General features: G+C 35.3%; 1 protein-coding gene across 3 annotated transcripts in view; it reads right to left on the minus strand.

The window, feature by feature from the left end:
• The window catches only part of GIN1 (gypsy retrotransposon integrase 1), a 45,966-nt gene that overhangs the window by 14,999 nt on the left and 11,503 nt on the right, over window positions 1-19,464 (minus strand). Inside the window, exons 2-3 of one of the 3 annotated variants that reach the window (XM_020973996.2) lie at window positions 12,404-12,549; window positions 9,938-9,984 (exon numbers count right to left, since the gene is read on the minus strand). In XM_020973996.2, the coding sequence (XP_020829655.1) occupies window positions 9,938-9,984; window positions 12,404-12,549 (193 nt within the window). Of the gene's footprint in view, window positions 1-5,374; window positions 5,519-9,790; window positions 9,985-12,403; window positions 12,550-19,464 lie in introns of those variants that run through there. The other 2 variants (XM_020973995.2, XM_020973997.2) reach the window with 2 other exon arrangements.

The following is a 19,464-nucleotide window of genomic DNA, read 5'->3' on the forward strand; positions in this document are numbered from 1 at the left end:
TTGTTGTTTTTTACAGAGATAAAAGTGAATTTATAAATTAAATCAGAGCACTAGAGGAACTGGAAAAGAAATGAGTGCACTAGGGGAAAAATTGGGAAAGAAATGAGAGCTATGGAAGAAAGAACTGAAAAGAGAATTAATATCTTGTTACAAGAGGTACAGAACTTTATCCAAGCAACAGATTCTTGGAAAATTAGAGACTCCATGAGACAACAATAAACATTAAAGTTAAAAGACTAAAAAAGATAGAAGTACAAGGCATCTCATATAAAAAATAATTGACCTAGATAATAGGTCAAATAGAAATAATTTAAGAATTATCAGACTGCCTGAAAGCCACGAACAACAAAAACAAACAAAAAAGCTTAGACATAATATTTCAAGAATTCATAAAAGAAAACTGCCCATATATTTTAGAAGCAGAGGGTAAAGTGAAACACAGAATCTACCAGCTACCTCTTGAAAGAAACTCCAAAGTGAAAACTCCCAGGTATCTTATAGCAAAAATCCAGAACTTCCAGGGAAATAGATTTTATATATACATATGTGTGTATATATACCCACATGCATACACAATACACACAACAGATATACATATGTGTACACACAACACACACACACACACACACACACACAGAGCGAGTGAGAGAGAGGGAGAGAGAGCGAGCAGCAGGAAAAAAAGCATTCAAATATCATGGACAGGCCATAGTCTGAATCACAAAAAAAATTAGGAGCCACCACTATAAAGAAGTGCCAAGCATGGAATGCAATATTTCAAAAAGCGAAAAATATAAAGGCTTATGACCAATAATGACTCATCCAGGAAAACTGAGCATAACTTTACAAGGGAATAAACGGACCTTAATTAAATAGAGAGCTTCTCAGTATCCCTGATGAAAAGATCAGAACTGTGTGGAAACTTTGAAATACAAACCCAGGAGTCAGGAGAAACACAAAAAGGTACATATCAATGAGAAACCATAAGAGACTGAGCAAGGATGAGCTGCTTACATTCTAATATGGAGAGAAGATACATGTATTCTCTAGGAACCCTATAATTATCAGAAGGCATCAGAGATCTTATAAAAAGAAAAGGGTATGAGTGGTTTGTTTTTATTATTTTAAAATAAGAAAGGAAAGATAGGAGAAAAGAATATACTGATGTAGGAAGAAGGAGTGAAGAAAGGGTGGAAATAATCTTGTAATTTGGGTGTGCAAGTAGATGACTATACAAACATGAGGAAGAAGGGGTAGAGGAAGTGGGTGACATTTGAACTTCACTTTCATATGAACTGGTCAATAATAATAGCTATTTATATAATGCTTTAAGGTTTGCAAAGCACTTTACATATATTATCTCATGTGATCCTCATAACAACCCTGTGATCCAGGGTTGTCCTATTATCATCCCCATTTTAAAGATGAGAAAACTGAGGCTGAGAGGTTAATGAATTACCCAGGATCACACAGCTAATAAGTATACATAGGAAGACTGAAACTCTGGACTTATGACTCTAAGACAAGCACTCTATTTATTCACTGTGCTACCTACCTACAGAAATAGCCAATACTTATCACAGAGGGTAAATTGCAAAAAGAGGTTAAAAAGGAAAGAAAGAAAGCAAAAGAACTTGTTACTGAGATATAAGCAAGAGAAAGAAAACAGAGGCAGGTTAGCAAAAGCCGACTGAAGCAATTTTGCACTGGTGCTGGGCACATTATTTATCACTTCTATCTCCTCTATAAAGAAGGGCTGGGAAAATTATCAAAAAAAACCCCATGTTTCCAGAGGAATATGTATGTCTCTGTGTGTGTATGTTTACATACAATATTCAAGAAATCAAAAAATACAGGCTTACAACCATGAAATAACTCACCAAAAAAGTTGAATATAATCCTACAGGGAAATACATTAAAAAATAGCCTAGATATCATATTTCAAGAATTCATAAAACAAAACTGATCATATCTCTTAGAAACAGAAGGCAAAGTGAAAAATATAAAGAATCCATCAGTAACCTAGTCAAAAAACTCCAATGTGAAAACTCCCAGGAATCTAACAGCAAAGATCCAGAGCTTTTAGTTAAAAAAAAAAAAAAGTACTGAAAGCAGCTGGGGGTGGGAGGGGATATGTCCATATAAACAAATATATGTGTATATGTGTGTGTGTGTGTGTGTGTGTGTGTGTGTGTGTGTGTATACCGACACTTACATGTATATCTGTATATTAACATGGCCAATGCAGGAATTGGTTTTGCCTGACCATATACATTTATCACAAGGGTTTGTTTTTCTTTTTCAAAAGGGGAAGGGAAAACAGAGGTAGAGAAGTTAGATTTTTCATCAGTTGAAAAGGGCAAAATTAAGTTTGAATAAAATTAAAAGTAAGTAGTGTGGAAATGGTGATTCAAGGTTTCATGTAGAATCCTCTTTTTGTGCCCGAATATGTATATAGAAATGTTCTGGGTTTTTTTGGTAAATTTAGAATAAAAAAGAGTTTAAAAATATATACCTCTTAATAAAGCCTTAGAGGAAGGGAGAAATCAGTTCATTATGGAGTGATTAAGATAGATTACATAGAGAAGATAGGATCTGCAATGGGCCTTGAGAGGGAAGAACATTCATTACAGAAAGATGAAATAGGATTAGCAAGAGAATACAGGTGGAGAATCGAAAGGAAGGTTCAAGAGACAGACTGCTCATCATCTCTTAGAGCATAATAGTATTCCATCACAATCATATAGCATAACTTGTTCAGCTATTCCCAATCAATGGTTATTCCCTCAATCTGCAATTCTTTGCCACACAAAAAGAGTTGCTATAAATATTTTTGTACTTATACGTCCTTTTCCTTTTTCTCTGATCTCTTTGGGGTACAGGCCTAGGAGCAATATTGCTGAGTATATAGTTTGATAGCCCTTTGTCCATAGTTCTAAATTGCTCTCCAGAATTGTTGGCACAACTCAGCCAACACTGCATTAGTGTCCCAATTTTTCCATATTCCCTCCAGCATTTGTTATTTTTCTTTTCTGTCATATTAGCCAATCTGATCCATGTCAAATGGCACCCCGAGTTGTTTTAGTTTGTATGTCTCTAATCAAGTGCTTTAGATCACTTTTTTTTCCTTTTCCTCTAGATAGCTGTGATTTTCTCTGACAATTGCCTTTTCATATCCTTTGACCATTTATCATTTGGAGAATGACTTGAATTCTTATAAATTTGACTCAAATATATATATTTGAGAAATGAGGCCTTTATCAGAGAAACTTACTGTAAAATTTTCCCCAGTTTTCTGTTTTCCTTGTAATCTTGGTTTTGCTTGTGGAGAAGCTTTTTAATTTCATATAGTCAAAATTATCCATTTTACATCCTGTAATTTTCCTCTAACTCTTGTTTGGTCATGAGCTCTTCCCTTATCCATAGATCTGACAGATAAAATTTTCCATATTCCTCTAATTTACTTATAGTATCATCCTTTGTGTCTAAATCATGTACCTATTTTGACCTTATCTTGGTATACAGTATGAGATGGTCTACATAATTTCTGTCAAACTGCTTTCCAGTTTTCCCAGAAATTTTTGTCAAATACCAAGTTCTTGTCCCAAAAGCCTGGATCTTTGGGTCCATCAAACACTCGATTAGGGGGCAGCTAGGCGGCCCAGTGGATACAGCACTGGCCCTAAAGTCAGGAGGACCTGCGTTCAAATCCGGCCTCAGACCAAACACTTGACACTTACTAGCTGTGTAACCCTGGGCAAGTCACTTAACCCCAACTGCCTAAAAAACAAAATAAAATAAAACAAAAAAACCACTTGATTACTATGGTCATTTACCACTGTGTATCATATATCTAATCTATTCCACTGACCCACTACTTTATTTCTTAGCCAGTACCAGATTGTTTTGATGATTACCACTTAATAATACTTGCAATGTCAAGTGTTTTCCTTCCTTTTGGTCCTGGAGCTGTGACTTAGGCCCCTACTCTTTTTTTTTTCAAGGCAACTGGGGTTAAGTGACTTGCCCAGGGTCACACAGCTAGTAAGTAGGGCCTCTACTTTCTTGCAGCTACAAGTGCAAATGCTCCTTTCCACCTTGGAATGGAGACCAAGGCCGCTGCTCCCCTGAGGCTATAAGTGCTAGTGTGCTAGTGCTCTTCACCCTACATACAACTGTGACCTAGAACTGCATATAGCTAATGCAACATGGTCCTGAACCCAGCACCAGCAAAGGATCCTGTCACCTCTTCCTGGCCAGTTTTCCAACTCCTTAACAGTCTGTGGGCTGAGAGACCCGAAAGCTACTGCTGCTGCTGCTGCAGCTACCTTCAACACCTTATGCTGGTGTTGCTGCTGTACCACACTCCAGGCCTGACAACCATCCAGGTGTGAAAGACCTTTCCTGCTGACCTCCTAAGTTGTTTTGGGCTGGAAAATCATTTCACCCCAATCTTTTGTTGGCTCTGCCATTCCAGAATTCAATTTGAGGTGTTGTGGGGAGAGTGCCTGACAACATGGCAGGAGATTAAAAAATGCTTGATGATTCACTGAAACGCTTGCTGAATACATGAAACAAACAAAAATGAAGTTTCTCCGAGTCTAACATGACCCCCTTCTACTACAATGACAGTGACTAGAGGTGGTGATAAGAAGCCAAGGACACGAAGAACCCAGTAGTTTTTAGTCAGTCTACAAACATTAAATGTGAAATCTCTGTCTAATGACAAAGGAGTTAACACACTATCATACTAATATAACCATATCAATACTGATATTGCCTCTGGAGGAAACTAGAAGACACAGAAACTGAAGATAAATGGAAGGAGAGCTCAGAGGTTTCTCATAGAGAAGCACATAAACACTTGGAAGCAACAAGAAATATTGTTTCATTGACTATTTGGTCATTTTTGCCTTCAAGTGTCCACGATGAGCAATCGCAAAAAGACCACCATGAATATAATCGTGGCTTATGTGCCAAGGTTTAGTGCATAAGAAGAAGCAGAGAAATTCTATGAAGAATCTGTCAAGATTTTTCAGATCGCATGATCATATGCCTTGATATTCCATGACTTCAATGGGAAGTCAGAGGAAGAAACCAAAAAAAAAAAAACCAAACCCAGATTGGGACACTTTTGTGGTGGCAAAAGAGGGAATAAGTTAGTCTGGTCTAATGAAAAAATACTAGAATTAGAGTCAAGGATATGGCTTCAAGCCTAGCTATGCCACTTAGTACCTTTGTGATTGTGGGAGAGATCCTCCACCACCTTGTGCCCCAATTTCTCATCTATAAAATGATACAGTAAAACGGTACAGTGGAAAACACACAGGATTTAGAATTAGAGGACTTGGGTTCAAATCCCACCTCTGCCACTTACTAGATCTGTGACCTTGAGAAAACTTAAACTTCTCCAAACCCTTTTCTTCATTTTCAAAATGAAGTTAGACTAGATATTGTCTAAGACCCATTCTTGCTCTAAACCTATAATGCAATGAAAAAACTGTAAACAAAATAGCTTCCCATCAATTGAGTACAAACTGTAGCACAAGAATACAATGAAATGTTATTACATTGCAAGAAAATGTAATTATGAGGACTTCATAAAAACATGGAAAGATTTGTCTGAATTAAGGCCCAGCGAAGTCAGGAGAACAATACACCCAAAGGCTAAAATAATGTAAATGAAATGGTATTAAAAAGTTGCTGAATTTCAATGAATTTTAACAATCAAACTCTGTTCCAGAGAAATGATGAAACACAGATCCCTTCTCTTAACAAGAAAGTACAACCAAAGGCATCAATAAGGCAAAAATGTATTATAAAATATGGTTCAGGATGAAAAAATTAAAGAGTCTAAGAGTTTGTAGATTACTCAAAGCATCTATAGTATTAATACTTTCTTCAAAAAGAAATCACAGACCTAGAACTGGGGAACACAATGGATAGGGGAGCACAAATCAACATCACAAAAAATGAAACTGTTTATATCTTAGCACCCAGGAATGGGCTGTTGCTTGGAATAAGGAATATTTTCAAGTGAGCTGACATTGTGCAATTATAACATTGATTAACTGTTTTTGTTACTCAGTCATTTCAGTTATGTCAGACTCTCCTGTTTGGGTGGGGTTTTTTTGGGCAGAAATACTAGAACGGTTTCCCATTTCCTTCTCTAGTTCATTTTACAGATGAAAAACAGAGGCAAACAAGTTTAAATGACTTGCCCAGGGTCACAAAGACAATAAGTATCTGAGGCTGGATTTGAACTCATGAAGATGAGTCTTCCTGATAACCAAGCCCAGTGCTCTATCCACTGTAGTAAAGTTCAAAATCAAAACTAATTATAAGGATAAGAATGGGAATACACTATGTAGAGTTAAAAGCAACTACAACTTCCGAATCATTTAAATAAACCAGTGGGGAAAAAAGGGAAAGATAAAAGACATAAACTCAGATAATCACCATTACTAAAAGAAGTCAAATTGATATAAAATAATTGCCTCAATGAAGACACCTTCTCAATGAACTCCATGAGAGTGCAGACACTTAATTTCCTTGCTAGCTGGAAAGACAAGGCAGCTAAAGCTAACAGTGATTTAATATACAAACTTATTTACAAAATATCATGTAGGCTACAGTAGTAAGAGGTTATGGGAATTGATCACCTTACAAAACAGATAAAAGAAACAGAGGGAAAATTAAGCCTGCGTTAAATTGGCTCAGGACCCAATTAAACCAAATGATACCCAAAGCACTAATAGGCTAATTTAAGGACCATAAACAGACAACACAGAACAGATTTACATGTTTTACATCATTTATCATCATTGATGGCAGCTAAACCACAGTCTTAATATCCAAGTGTTGACATCAGGAAGTAGAAACCACGTTTTGTTTTGTTTTTTTTTTAACCATGAAGTCAGGAAGGGTAATTAAACTTCATTAATGTACACATAAGAAATCTATATAAAAGGTCTCATAATGTTCAAGTCCCTCAGGAATCAATTTTCAAGTTATTGATGAAGGGAGAATAGACTGAAAAAGAATAGGAAAAATCAGGTGTTAGTAAAAAGAGAAGACATCAGCAACATCTGACACATATAGCTTACTTTGGTCACCTTTGTGGAGATGGTCACAATGAAACTCTGAGAAAGAAAATGACAGGCTTTCACAGACTATGCTTTATAGTGTTTTTCAGGTGTTGCAGTGGATAGAGTACTGGCCTTGGAGTCAGGAAGATCTGAGTTCAAATCCTGACAGACATCAGCTATGTGACCCTAGGCAAATCAATTAAATTCTCTCCTGCCTCAGTTTGCTCATTTATTAAACAGGGATAAAAATAATACTTACCTCCCAGGGTTGTTGTAAGGATCAAGTAAGATTGCATACATATCTATATCTAGATAGATAAATATGTATAAGTGCTTTACAAACCTCAAAGTCCTATATTAATGCTATGTCTTATTATTATTATTATCCCAATGTTAATTGATTGCAAAAGTGTATTTGACTCAACAAAACAAACTGAACCCTTAAAAACTCTCCACCAATATGGCATTTCCACACATTGGAGAGATCACAGGTCACAGATCTAAAATCTGAAGGAACCTCAGATGCCATCTAGTCCAAGGCCCTCATTGTACAGATGAAGAAATAGCTGGTCTTAGAGAAGCGAAGAATTTGCCCAAGATCACACAACAATAAACACTGGAGGCAGGATTTGAATCTAGGTTCTCTGATTTCCCAAGAATATGCTAAAGTAAGACTATATAAGATTACTTGATAGCTTAAACCAGAGTTTCAACCTTGTTGCATAATGTAGAGATTATCAATAACAAGGCCCAAAATGATAAGATGTGTGCTTGCCAAAAGCATCCATCACTGTCACAGAGAATGAACTGTGGAGTATCCCAAATGAAAGAAGGATTCTCTATGTATAATGAGATTCACCAAATGCTCATGTTTAGGGCTGACCCCTATACTCATTACATCAGGTCTCAGAAAACTATAGGGAATCCTAAATGACAGCCATAGCTGCTTAAGAAAAAAAAAAAAGACAGGCATACTGTGAAAAAGTAGAGAAAAAGCAATATTGCCCAATTTTTCAAATGAACATGAATGAAAAGTCCACCAAATCAGTCCATCAGTACATAGGTTATATGTAGACCCTAATGACAGATAGTGAGCTAACCCAAAAACTGAAAAGGAGGGGGTGAATGCAGTGGATTGTATCAGGGAAGGTGGGCTGTGATGTCAAGGATCCCAAGTGGCTCCCAAACACAAAGACCCAATGGGAAAAAAAAAAAAGGATATCAATATTTTCCTGATGGCTATGAATTACAAAGAACCATATTTTCTACAAAGCAAAACTTCAGGGAGTCCCAAAGACAGTGATGTATGTAATAGCTGCAGCATATTAATGCAGCACTATGCAGTGATGAGAATTCATGAATAAGAAGCACCACAAAAGACATCAGCCAATAAAAATAGGAAGAGGTAGGCAGGACAAATAGCCAGAGGGAGGAATGGAAAGACCAAGCACTGCACATCAGGAGAATCCTTGATAGAGGGTCCCTGGGAAGTCTTGGACAAGAACTGCACAGAATGATAAGGAGTCAACAGGTTGCAATCTGTACCAGTGGAGGGAGTATAACCAGCGAGAAATTTTTAAAAAGGCTTCATTATGTTACTTTGTACATGATGACATATCTTCCTAAATTCTCTTTTGAATTTCTACTATCTTTGTCTTTTATTGGGGAAACACGTAATAGGAAGAAAAAGTCAGCAACTCATGACAGTATCAATAGAGGAAAGTGCCATCCCTAAATGACAAGTTGGGACTCCAAGGTTCAGAGATAACTGATCTGAGACAGAATGAATTCTGACCCCATTTAATTTCTGCCATCACACAGGAGTTCATTCATGAAAATATAGACCAAAATAGACTTTTCTATGAATGTAATATTTTACAGTGTAAAAATTTTTATTGCACACTGATTTTTTTCCCATAATTAAACAACGTCATTCAAAATGCTTCTGTGCATTCCAAATATACCCCACACTCTACTCTTCCCTCCCACCCCCCACACACTGATTTTTCTGGAGATTTCTGCAAAAGAAATAAAAACTACCTTTCACTTTACAATATCCACTGGCCCCTTCCTATCTTTCCAGTCTTCTTATTCTTTACCACACTCCATATGATCAATGACCCAAGGTGACTGGACTTTGTACTATTCCTCCTATATGGCACTCTATCTCCTGACCCTGCCTCTTCACTAACTGTTACTCATACCTGGAATTTTCTCACCTTCACTTCCACCTCCTGTCTTTCCTGGCTTCCTTCAGGACTTAGCTCAAATCCCACCTTCTATAGGAACCCCTTCCCAGTCCCTATGCATTGCTAGTGTCTTCCTCTAAGATTACCTTCCATTTACACTGTATTATATATCTTTTCTGCACAATTTTTTGCACTTTCTCTCCTCCATTAAAATGGCAGTTCTTTTTGAGGATAAGAACTGTTTCCCCCCCCCTTTTTTTGTATCCCTAACGATAAGCACAATTCCTGGTACATATTAAATGCTTATAATAGATACTTGCTGACTGACTGAATTTTGTCTAATTGGAAGAGAAAACTACGATTCTGGCAAAATGACACCATGCTTCTTGAACTAAAGCAAATGACCTTGATGACAGACAGTATCACTATTCAACAATAGTGAGTCTGGGCCAAAAGCCACCTTTGGTGTGTGCATTACAACAATACTATTTAAATAGTCTAACCCTATAACCATACCCACTGTTTGACATCATTGGTCACAGATGTCCAATAGTAACCAGATTCTACTAGAGTAAGAGTTCTGGATATGCCATGATGAGCCCCAGTGTTATTTTCATGGCACTCTCTTAGGACTCTGTTCTTCTCCTCTTCTGAGATAATTACCAAACGATTTTGTTTCTTGTCCTTTCCAACATAGAATAGCTTTTTCTCTAGAAGAAATGATAAAACATAGAACATTATTTTTTTTTGAGATTTATGTTTTCTTTATTCTATGACATTTAGCTTATAATTTTACCTATTCATTTAACTCCCAAATAGTTCTTACAAATCTTCCACCTTCAAAAAATAAGAATATTTATGAAGCTGTTTTCAAAACATATCTAAAAGGTTCTTAATGGTTATATATACACCAAATAATTAAGAGGAACCTTTCACTTTGCAGTGGTTTAAATTGAAGTAGTATTTTCATCAATCATAGACAAAGACTGAGTGTCTATAAAGATGGTTTCTATGCTTCCTTGAGGTAAATGATTTTTGGAACCATGAGAAACATGATCCCAAATTTTTAAAAAAGTACTTTTAAAAATATTCTTCAAATAAATTCAGTTCCAGAATGACTTCAGTTAAGTCCAATTCTAATAAATAAATCAGTCTCAGAATAACTTTGGTAAGATAACTCAAACCAAAAGAAGAGGTCAGCAGTCGGGGTCAGGCTTAGAAAATTAAACATTCTTATCTTCTGACTCCATGTATTTTCACTGGTTGTCTCCCATCCCTGGAACTCTCTCCCTCTTCATCTCCTGACTAATTGTCTCCTTTTATAAGACAGCTAGAAGGTACAGTGGACAGAGCCCTGGACATGGGAGTTAGGACAACCTGAATTCAAAACTGGCCTCAGACATTTAGTAGCTGTGTGACCCTGGGCAAGTTACTCAACTTCTGTCTGCCTCAGTTTCCTCACTTGTAAAATGTGGATAATGATAGCACCTACCTCCAAAGACTGTTTTAAGGATAAAATCTGTAAAGCACTTTGTAAACCTTAAAGCACCGTATAAATGCTATTGTTATCATTACGAAGCCTTTCTCAGTCCTCTTTAATCTTAGTGCCTTCCCTCTAAGATCATCTCCAATATTCCTTATTTATATCTTGTTTATACACAGTTGTTTCCATGTCCTCTCCGTTATTAGGCTGTGAACTCCTTGAGAGCAGGAATTGGCTTTTGACTTTCTTTGTAATCCCAGCACTTAGCATAATACCTCAGCACATAATTCCTTAATAAATATTTGTTGACTCTTAGATTTTACAATGTTTTCCCCCTACATTCATCTCCTACTTTTAACATTTCACAAGAGTTAAAATTTGTATAATCAACTTTACACAATTCATTCTGGGAAAAAATTTATTTGAATGAGAAAGAAAGTTTCCTTGGGAATCTACCAGGAAAAAAATAATAACTATGTTCATTTTTATCAAGGAGAAGTGGGTGGTACATACACTTTTTGTCTATGTGCATGTAGTACAAGAGCCCTCACTATAACTAACTGCAGACAAAGTAGAACAAGTAACACATTCTTGTTCTCTTTCTTATATATGGCCTGTTTCACTGTACATAAACTGAGGGATTACTGGAAAGGGTGTGCCCACCCTCGTAAGGTGTAAGGTGTAAGAATGCCCTTCAGCTGCTTAGAGGAATTCCTATTTCTATATCCTTGAGTAAAATTTGCAAACTTGCTAAAATTAATAGTATTAATTTGGCTTAGTAGACCTACTGAAATATATTGTTTAACTTATATTTCTCTGTCTTCATCTGAAGGAAAACATATTGGAGAAACAAAGAACAAGCACATTCGACTTTTAGGAAATGATCCATGGCTGCTTTTTTCCATCTTATTTTATCCTCTGGAGAAATTTGGGTACCTTTTTGGATTCAGAGGTCTGTTAACTCAATAATAATAGAGAACTTCTCAATGAGGAAACTCTCTCAACCAATGAAATCTGAATCTGCTTTGCAATTTATAGGCTCAAAGAATTGTTTGGGAGCACTGAGAGTGGTTGTGACTTGCCCAAGGTCACAGAGCCCAGAAATGTTTGAAATAGGACTTGACCCCAGGTTTTCTTGACTCCAAAGCCAGCTGTCCAGCCTATCTCTATGTTCTGCAACAATTTAAGGGATATTCACTGTCAGTGCTTGACATGCATATATGTCATGCAACAGGGCAACAGGAAGAAAGATCCACCAGAACAATAAATCATTCTTTAAATGAAATTTGGCCAAAAGAGGTCATCTTAAGAGCAGAGTTTACATTTTCTTTTTTGTTTGTGATCAAATGAAACTAATGAAAGAGGAGTCAACATTAGTGGCCCCAAACAAGCTTTTCTTTCTAAGTTTTTATTGAATCAATATAGAAATGGCAACACCAATTTACTGTCAAGTACTCTTTGCTAGAGAATAAGGAGGTTGAAGGAAAAGGAATGAGATATTACTTAAAACAACATAGTAAAAATGGAAACTTTTTTTTCCTGGTAACAGAAAAAAAAATTAAGTAATGTTTACCAGAAATTCTGAGTTTCTAAGGCTTTTCCAAAGGTAAAATTTTGGGAAGACAAATTTTCAATGTCAACTTTACCTTTGAATTCAAATTTTTTTGCTGCTCTTCTTATTCCACTTCTCTCACTTGGCAATGTGGTTGGATGATATTCACCTGTTCGCTTGTAATATGCGATCTGCTTTAGATGAAGACCACCATTTTTGCCACTACGGACCATTCTTAAACTGAGAGAAAAAAGATTTAAAGAGATAGTTAGTTTGGTTATTACTAGATCTCCATCCTAGACTTGCCTTTGTCCTAAATTATGTCATTAATATAGGTTTGCAATTTTTATATGATCTTGAAAAAACTTCTGAAAGGGGTTTTTACGTTGATAGTTTTTAAATTACTTCAATAAATTTATTCCAAATAAAATACAAAGGAACTTTTTAAAGTTACAATCTAGAAAATATTTTGAGATAATACATATGATAATTAGGCTATCTGACTGTCCCATACCTGATGAACACAATTGTATGTGAGCCTTGATTTTTGTAAGGAAGTGACTCTCCCCACCCCCAATTTATTCTATATCTAATCAGGAATATGAAAAACATTATAGTATAACAGAAAGAAAGCTTGGAGTCAGAAGAGACCTAGGTTCAAATCCAGGCTCTAATACTTGATTACTTATGCCATTATAGGTGAATCACTTAACCTCTCTAACCTTCAATTTTCTTATCTGTAAAAATTGTTGTTGTTGTTTAGTCATTTTCAGTTGTGTCCAACTCTTCATGACATAATTTAGGGTTTTCTTGGCAAAGATACCAACATGGTTTGCCATTTTATTTTTCTGCTCATTTTATAAATGAGGAAACTAAAGGCAAACAGGGTTAACTGACTTGCCCAGGGTCACACAGGCAGTAAGTGTCTGAGGCCAGATTTGTACTCAGGAAGGTGAATCTTCCTGACTCCATGCCTGGTACTCTATTTACTGTACCACCTATTGGCTATAAAATATACATATATGTATATGGTGTGTTTGCACCGCGCATACACACACCTCATTTTCCAAACTTTAAAGTCCTAACACATATCAGCTCTTATTATTTTAAGGAAAAAACAAGCTACTCTGACAAAACAAAGAGGATCCTGAGTACTTCTTTTATGCCATAAATAATCAGAAAACACTGTTTTTTTTTAAACAAATGGTTATACTTTATCTTCCACTTTTGAAATACTAAAAGTAATTATGACTGCTTCTTCTGATCACTCAAAAATTCCTATCAAGAATGTGGAAAAGAGCCTGGTGAGACCAAAGGGATTGTTAGAAAGAAGCTAAGAAGCTTGACACAATGAACCGCTGCTGTCATGGCCCACAGGGTGAGGAATTTTAATTAACTTCCTTCCTCAGTAGACCTAAGTCCTACTAACATTTGACAAAAAGCCAACACTTATCCAAGCTCTCGTATAACATCTTTCTCTCTTTCATTTTTTAATGTGTTAACAAACTCTAATAAGGATGCTAACCTAATTCTAGAGCTGGCTTGAAATGGCCCAAAGAGATTATATAGTCAGATATACTATAACTGAGAAAAATAGATGTTCTTATAAAATGATTTCAGTCCCAGCCTTATTACTTCTTAGGTTTCCAATCATCTCTAGAGGTGTTAGAAACTCATTTTAACCTCTCAGAACTAAATTAATTTTAACTAAAAAGTCAGTTGGGGGAAGTAGCATGATGGATAGTGGTTCTGAAGATGAAAATGATTCATAGAAATTGAGCGGAAAAGAAAATTAGTAATATAATTTTAGATCTCTGTCCCATTTTACAGATGAGGAAATTAAGCTTCAGGATAGTAAAGTGACATACCCAATAACAAGCCCAACACAGTTGAGAATAAAACTCAGGTCTCCTGATACTTAATCTAATGGTTTTTCAGGATGCACCTCCTTGCAAATAAGTGAAAGCCCTTCCAAAACAAAACGCTATCATTTCTCCAAAACCTATCTCACTTCTGAACATCCCTCTTTCTGTTGAGGGCACCATCATTCTTCTAGTTACCAAAGTGTACAATTATGCTGAACTTATCCTTGACTCATCTTTCCTCACCCTACATAACCAACCAGTTTCAAATCTCGTCATTTCTACTTATAAAATTATATCCCTTTTTCTCTATACACATGAACACCACTCTAAATCAGGCAATTTTCACTTCTTGTTTGGACCATTACAATAAACTCCTAATTGGTCATCCTGACTCAACTCTCTCCTCACACCAAGCCATTCTCAAATGCAAAAGTGATTTTGCTATATCTAAGATGTGACCACATCACTCCCCCATTCAAAAAATTCCATTGGCTCCCTATTGTATTTGGAATCAAAAATAGATTTAAAGCCCTTCACAATCTGACTCCTAACTAGAGATTCTTCAGTTTATTAAAATACATCTTAATCCATAATCACCAGAACTAAATACAACATTCCAGAAGATGTCTGATGAAGAAAGAATACAGTGGGACTATCACCTCCCTACTACTGGAAGCTACACCTGTTTTACTTTTATTTTTTAAATAGCATTTTATTTTTTCCAATTACACATAAATACAATTTTTAAAATCCATTTTTAAAAAATTTTGAGTTCCAAATTTTCTCTTTCCCTCTCTTCCTCCAAATGGTAAGCAATTTGATATCAGTTATATATGTGCAATCATGTAAATTATATTGCCATATTAGTCATGTTGTGAAAGTATAAACAGACCAAAAGAAGAAAAAAAACAAAAAATTAAAAAAAAAGAAGGTGAAAATAGTATGTTTCGATCTGCATTCAGACTCCATCAGTTCTTTCTCTGAAGGTAGAGAGCACTTTCCACCATGAATCCTTTGGAATCATCTTAGATCACTGCATAGGTGAAAAGAGCTAAGTTAGTCATAGTTGATCAAAGCACTAGGTTGCCGTTACTGTATACAGTGTTTTCCTGGTTCTACTCACTACACTTTGCATCAGTTCATGTAAGTCTTTCTGAAATCTGGCTGCTCATCATTTCTCATAGCACAACAGCATTTCATTACATTCATATAACATAACTTGTTCAGCCATTGCCCAATTGATGGCCATCCCCTCAATTTCCAATTCTTTGCTACCACAAAAAGAGCTGCTATAAATATTTTTATACAAGTAGGTCCTTTCCCCCTTTTTATATCTCTTTGCTGGATCAAAGGGTATGCACAGTTTTATTGCCCTTTGGCATAGTTCCAAATTGTCCTCCTGAGTGGCTGGATTAGTTCATAACTCTACCAACAGAACATTAATGTCCCAATTTTCCCATATCCCTTCCGACATTTAACATTTTCCTTTTCTGTCATATTAGGTAATCTGATAGGTATGAGGTGGTACCTCAGAGTTCTTTTAATTTGCATTTCTCTAATCAATAGTGATTTTGAGCATTTTTAAAATTACTTGATAGCTTTGATTTCTTCATCTGAAAACTCTGTTCATATCCTTTGACCATTTATCAGTTGGAGCATGACTTGTATTCTTATAAATTTGACTCAGTTTTCTATACATTTGAGAAATGAGGTGTTTATCAAAGACACACTCTGTAAAAAAATTTTTCCCAGCTTTCTGTTTTCCTTCTAATCTTGGTGGCACTGGTTTTGTGTAAAACCTTTTAATTTTAATATAATAAAATTGTCCATTTTACATCTCATAATGCTGTATATCTCTCATTTGGTCAAAAATGCTTGCTTTCTCCATAGAGCTGACATAAAATATTCCTTGCTCTCTTAATTTGCTTATGGTATCAACCTTTATGTATAAATCATGTACCCATTTTGACCTCATCTCACAGTACAATGTTACTGTGTTGGTCGATACCTAACTTTGTACCATACTGTTTTCCAGTTTTCCCAGCCGTTTTTGTCAAAGAATGAGTTCTTGTCCCAGAAGCTAGGTTCTTTGGGCTTATCAAACACTAGATTACTATGTGATTTTCTACTGTGTATTGTGTAATTCATTTATTCCACTGATCTACTACTCTATTTCTTAGTACCAGACAGTTTTGATGATTGCCACTTTATAATATAGTCTGAGATCTGGTATAGCTAAACCGCTTTTCTTTGCCTATTTTTTCATTAATTCCCTTGATATTCTTGATCTTTTGTCCTTCCAGGTACATTTTGTTATTTTTTCTAGCTCTATAAAATATTTTTTTGGTAGTTTGATTGGTATGGCACTGAATAAGCAAATTAATTTAGGCAGAATTATTTTCTATTATATTGACTTGGCCTAGCCATGAGCAATTGACATTTTTTCAGTTGTTTAGATCTGATTTTATTTTTGTGAAAAGTGTTTTGTAATTGTGTTCATAGAGCTCCTGAGTTTCTCTTGGCAGGTGGATTCTCAAATTTTTTATGTTGTCTACAGTAATTTTAAATGAAATGTCTACCTCTTGCTGCTGGGCTTTATTGATAATACATAGAAATGCTGATGATTTATGTGGGTTTCTTTTATATCATGCAACTTTGCTAAAGTTATTATTTCAACTAGATGATTCTCTAAATATACCATCATATCATCTACAAAGAGTAAGCTTTGTTTCCTCATTGCCTATCTTTATTCTTTCAATTTCTTTTTCTTTTGCTGCTATAGCTACCATTTCTAGTAGGGTACTGAATAATAATGGTGATAATGGGCATCATCTGATGTCCTTCACCTCTGATCTTACTGGGAAGGTTTCTAGCTTATTCCTATTACAGATGTTTGCTGATTGCTTTAAATAGATACTACCTATCATTTTAAGGAAAGCTCCATTTATCCCTATGCTCTTTTGTGTTTTATCAAAGGCTTTTTCTGCATCTAGTGAGATAATCATATGACTTCTCTTGAAATTGTTATTGATAAGATTCATTTATACTGATATTCTTCCTAATATTGAACTAGCCTTGAATTCTTGGTATAAATCCCACCCGGTCATAGTGTATGATCATGGTGATATATCGCCGCAATCTCCTTACAAGTATTTTATTTAAAATTTTTGCATCAATGTTCTTTACGGAAATTCATCTATAGTTTTCTTTCTCCATTTTGGCTCTTCCTGGTTTAGGTATCAGCAACATATTTCTGTCATAAAATGAATTTGGGAGGACTCCACCTATTTTTCCAGTTTATATAGCAGAGAAATCAATTGTTCTTTAAAATGTTTGGTAGAATTCACTTGTCAATCCATTTGGACCCGGGCAATTTTTTCTTAGAGAGTTCATTGATAGCTAGTTCAATTTCTTTTTCTAAAATGAGGCTATTTAAATAGTCTATTTCCACTGCTGTTAATCTGGGCAATTTATATTTTTCTAAATATTCAATATATTTACAAAATATTTTGTAAATATATTTTTGTAAGTATTCATTGTCACATTTATTGGCATACAATTGGACAAAATGGCTACTAATTACTGCTTTAATTTCCTTTTTATTGGTGGCAAATTCTCTTCATTTATGATACTAATTAATTTGGTTTTTTTCTTTCTTTTCTTAAAACAAAATAGATAAATCATTGGTTAATTTGATTATCCACCCATAAACTAGTCCTTAGTTTCATCAGTTCAAGGGTTTTCTTGTTTTCAATTTTTATTAATCTCTCCTTTATTAATCTCTCCACCAATTTAGTGTTTAATTGGGGATTTTTAATTTGTTCTTTTTCTAGATTTTTTTTTTAGTTCCATGCCCAATTCATTGACTTGTTCTTTCTCTACTTTACTGATGTAAGAACTTCATAGATATAAATCTTCCCCTAAGTACTGCTTCACCTGTACCCCACAAATTTTGGTAAGTTGTCTCATTGTTGTCATTCTCTTTGATGAAAGTATTGATGGTTTATATAATTTGTTGCTTGACTCAACTCATTCTTTAGGATTAGATTATTTAGTTTCCAAGTATTTTTCATGGCCCTTTATCAAATGTAATTTTTATTGTACAAAGATCTGAAAAGAATGCATTTACTATTTCTGTCTTTCTGCATTTGATTGTGAGGTTTTTATGCCCTAATACATGGTCAATTTTTGTGTAGGTGCCATGTACTGCTGAGAAAAACATATATTCCATTCTATCCCCATTCAGTTTTCTTCAGAGGTCTATCACATCTGACTTTACTAAAATTCTATTCACCTCTTCAACTTCTTTCTTATTTTGTGGTTAGATTTATCTAGTTCTGAAAGGAGACAGTTGAGGTCCCCCACTAGTATAGTTTCGCTGTCTATTTCTTCCTGTAACTCATTCAACTTCTATAAAAATCTAGATGTTATACTACTTGATGCATGTTTAGTATTCATTTTGCTTCATGTTCTATGGTACCTTTTAATAAGAAATAGTTTCCTTCCTTGTCTCTTTGAATTGGATCATTTTTGCATTCATTTTGTCTGAGAGCATGATAGCTACTATGGCTTTTTTCTTTCTTTTTTTAATCAGTGGAAGCATAATTTGTTCTGCTCCTGCTTTTTACCTTTACTCTTTGTGTGTCCCTCTGCTTCAGATGTGTTTCTTGTAAATAACATATTGTAGGATTCTGGTTTTTAATCCACTTTGCTCTGCTTCCATTTTAAAGATGTGAATCATTTATAATTACTGTATATTTCCCTTCATCCTATTTTTTCCATTTACACTCCTCTCTTTCATGTTCCAACCTTTCCCTTCTCATTAGTGTTTTGTTTGACCACCACCTACTTCCCTCAATCTGTTCGCCCTTTTATTAGCCCCCACCCCCTTTCTTGTCCCTCTCTCCTCCTCCTTCTCTATATGGCAAGACAGATTTCTATACCCAACTAAGTGTGTACGATATTCCCTCTTTGAGCCAAATCTGATGAGAATAAGGTTTAAGCAATGCTCAGTCCCCTCCCCTTTTTAAATAGGTCTTTTCGCCTCTTCATGGGATATAATTTACCCCATTCTGCCTCTCCCTTCCTCTTTTCCCAATGCAGCTCTTTCTCACCTCTTTATTTTTTCTGTATCATCCCATCAAAATCAACTTAAACCCACACCCTCTGTCTATGTATACTTCTTCTAACTTCTAACAGAGATATAATTCTTAAGAGTAACAAGTATCATCTTCCCAAGTAGGGATGTAAACAGTTTAATTTTATTGAATAACTTACGTTTTTTTCTTTC

This window comes from Phascolarctos cinereus, unplaced genomic scaffold (genome assembly GCF_003287225.1).
Source record: "Phascolarctos cinereus isolate Bilbo 61053 unplaced genomic scaffold, phaCin_HiC Scaffold_4;HRSCAF=312, whole genome shotgun sequence".
In the NCBI taxonomy this organism is placed as follows: domain Eukaryota; kingdom Metazoa; phylum Chordata; class Mammalia; order Diprotodontia; family Phascolarctidae; genus Phascolarctos; species Phascolarctos cinereus.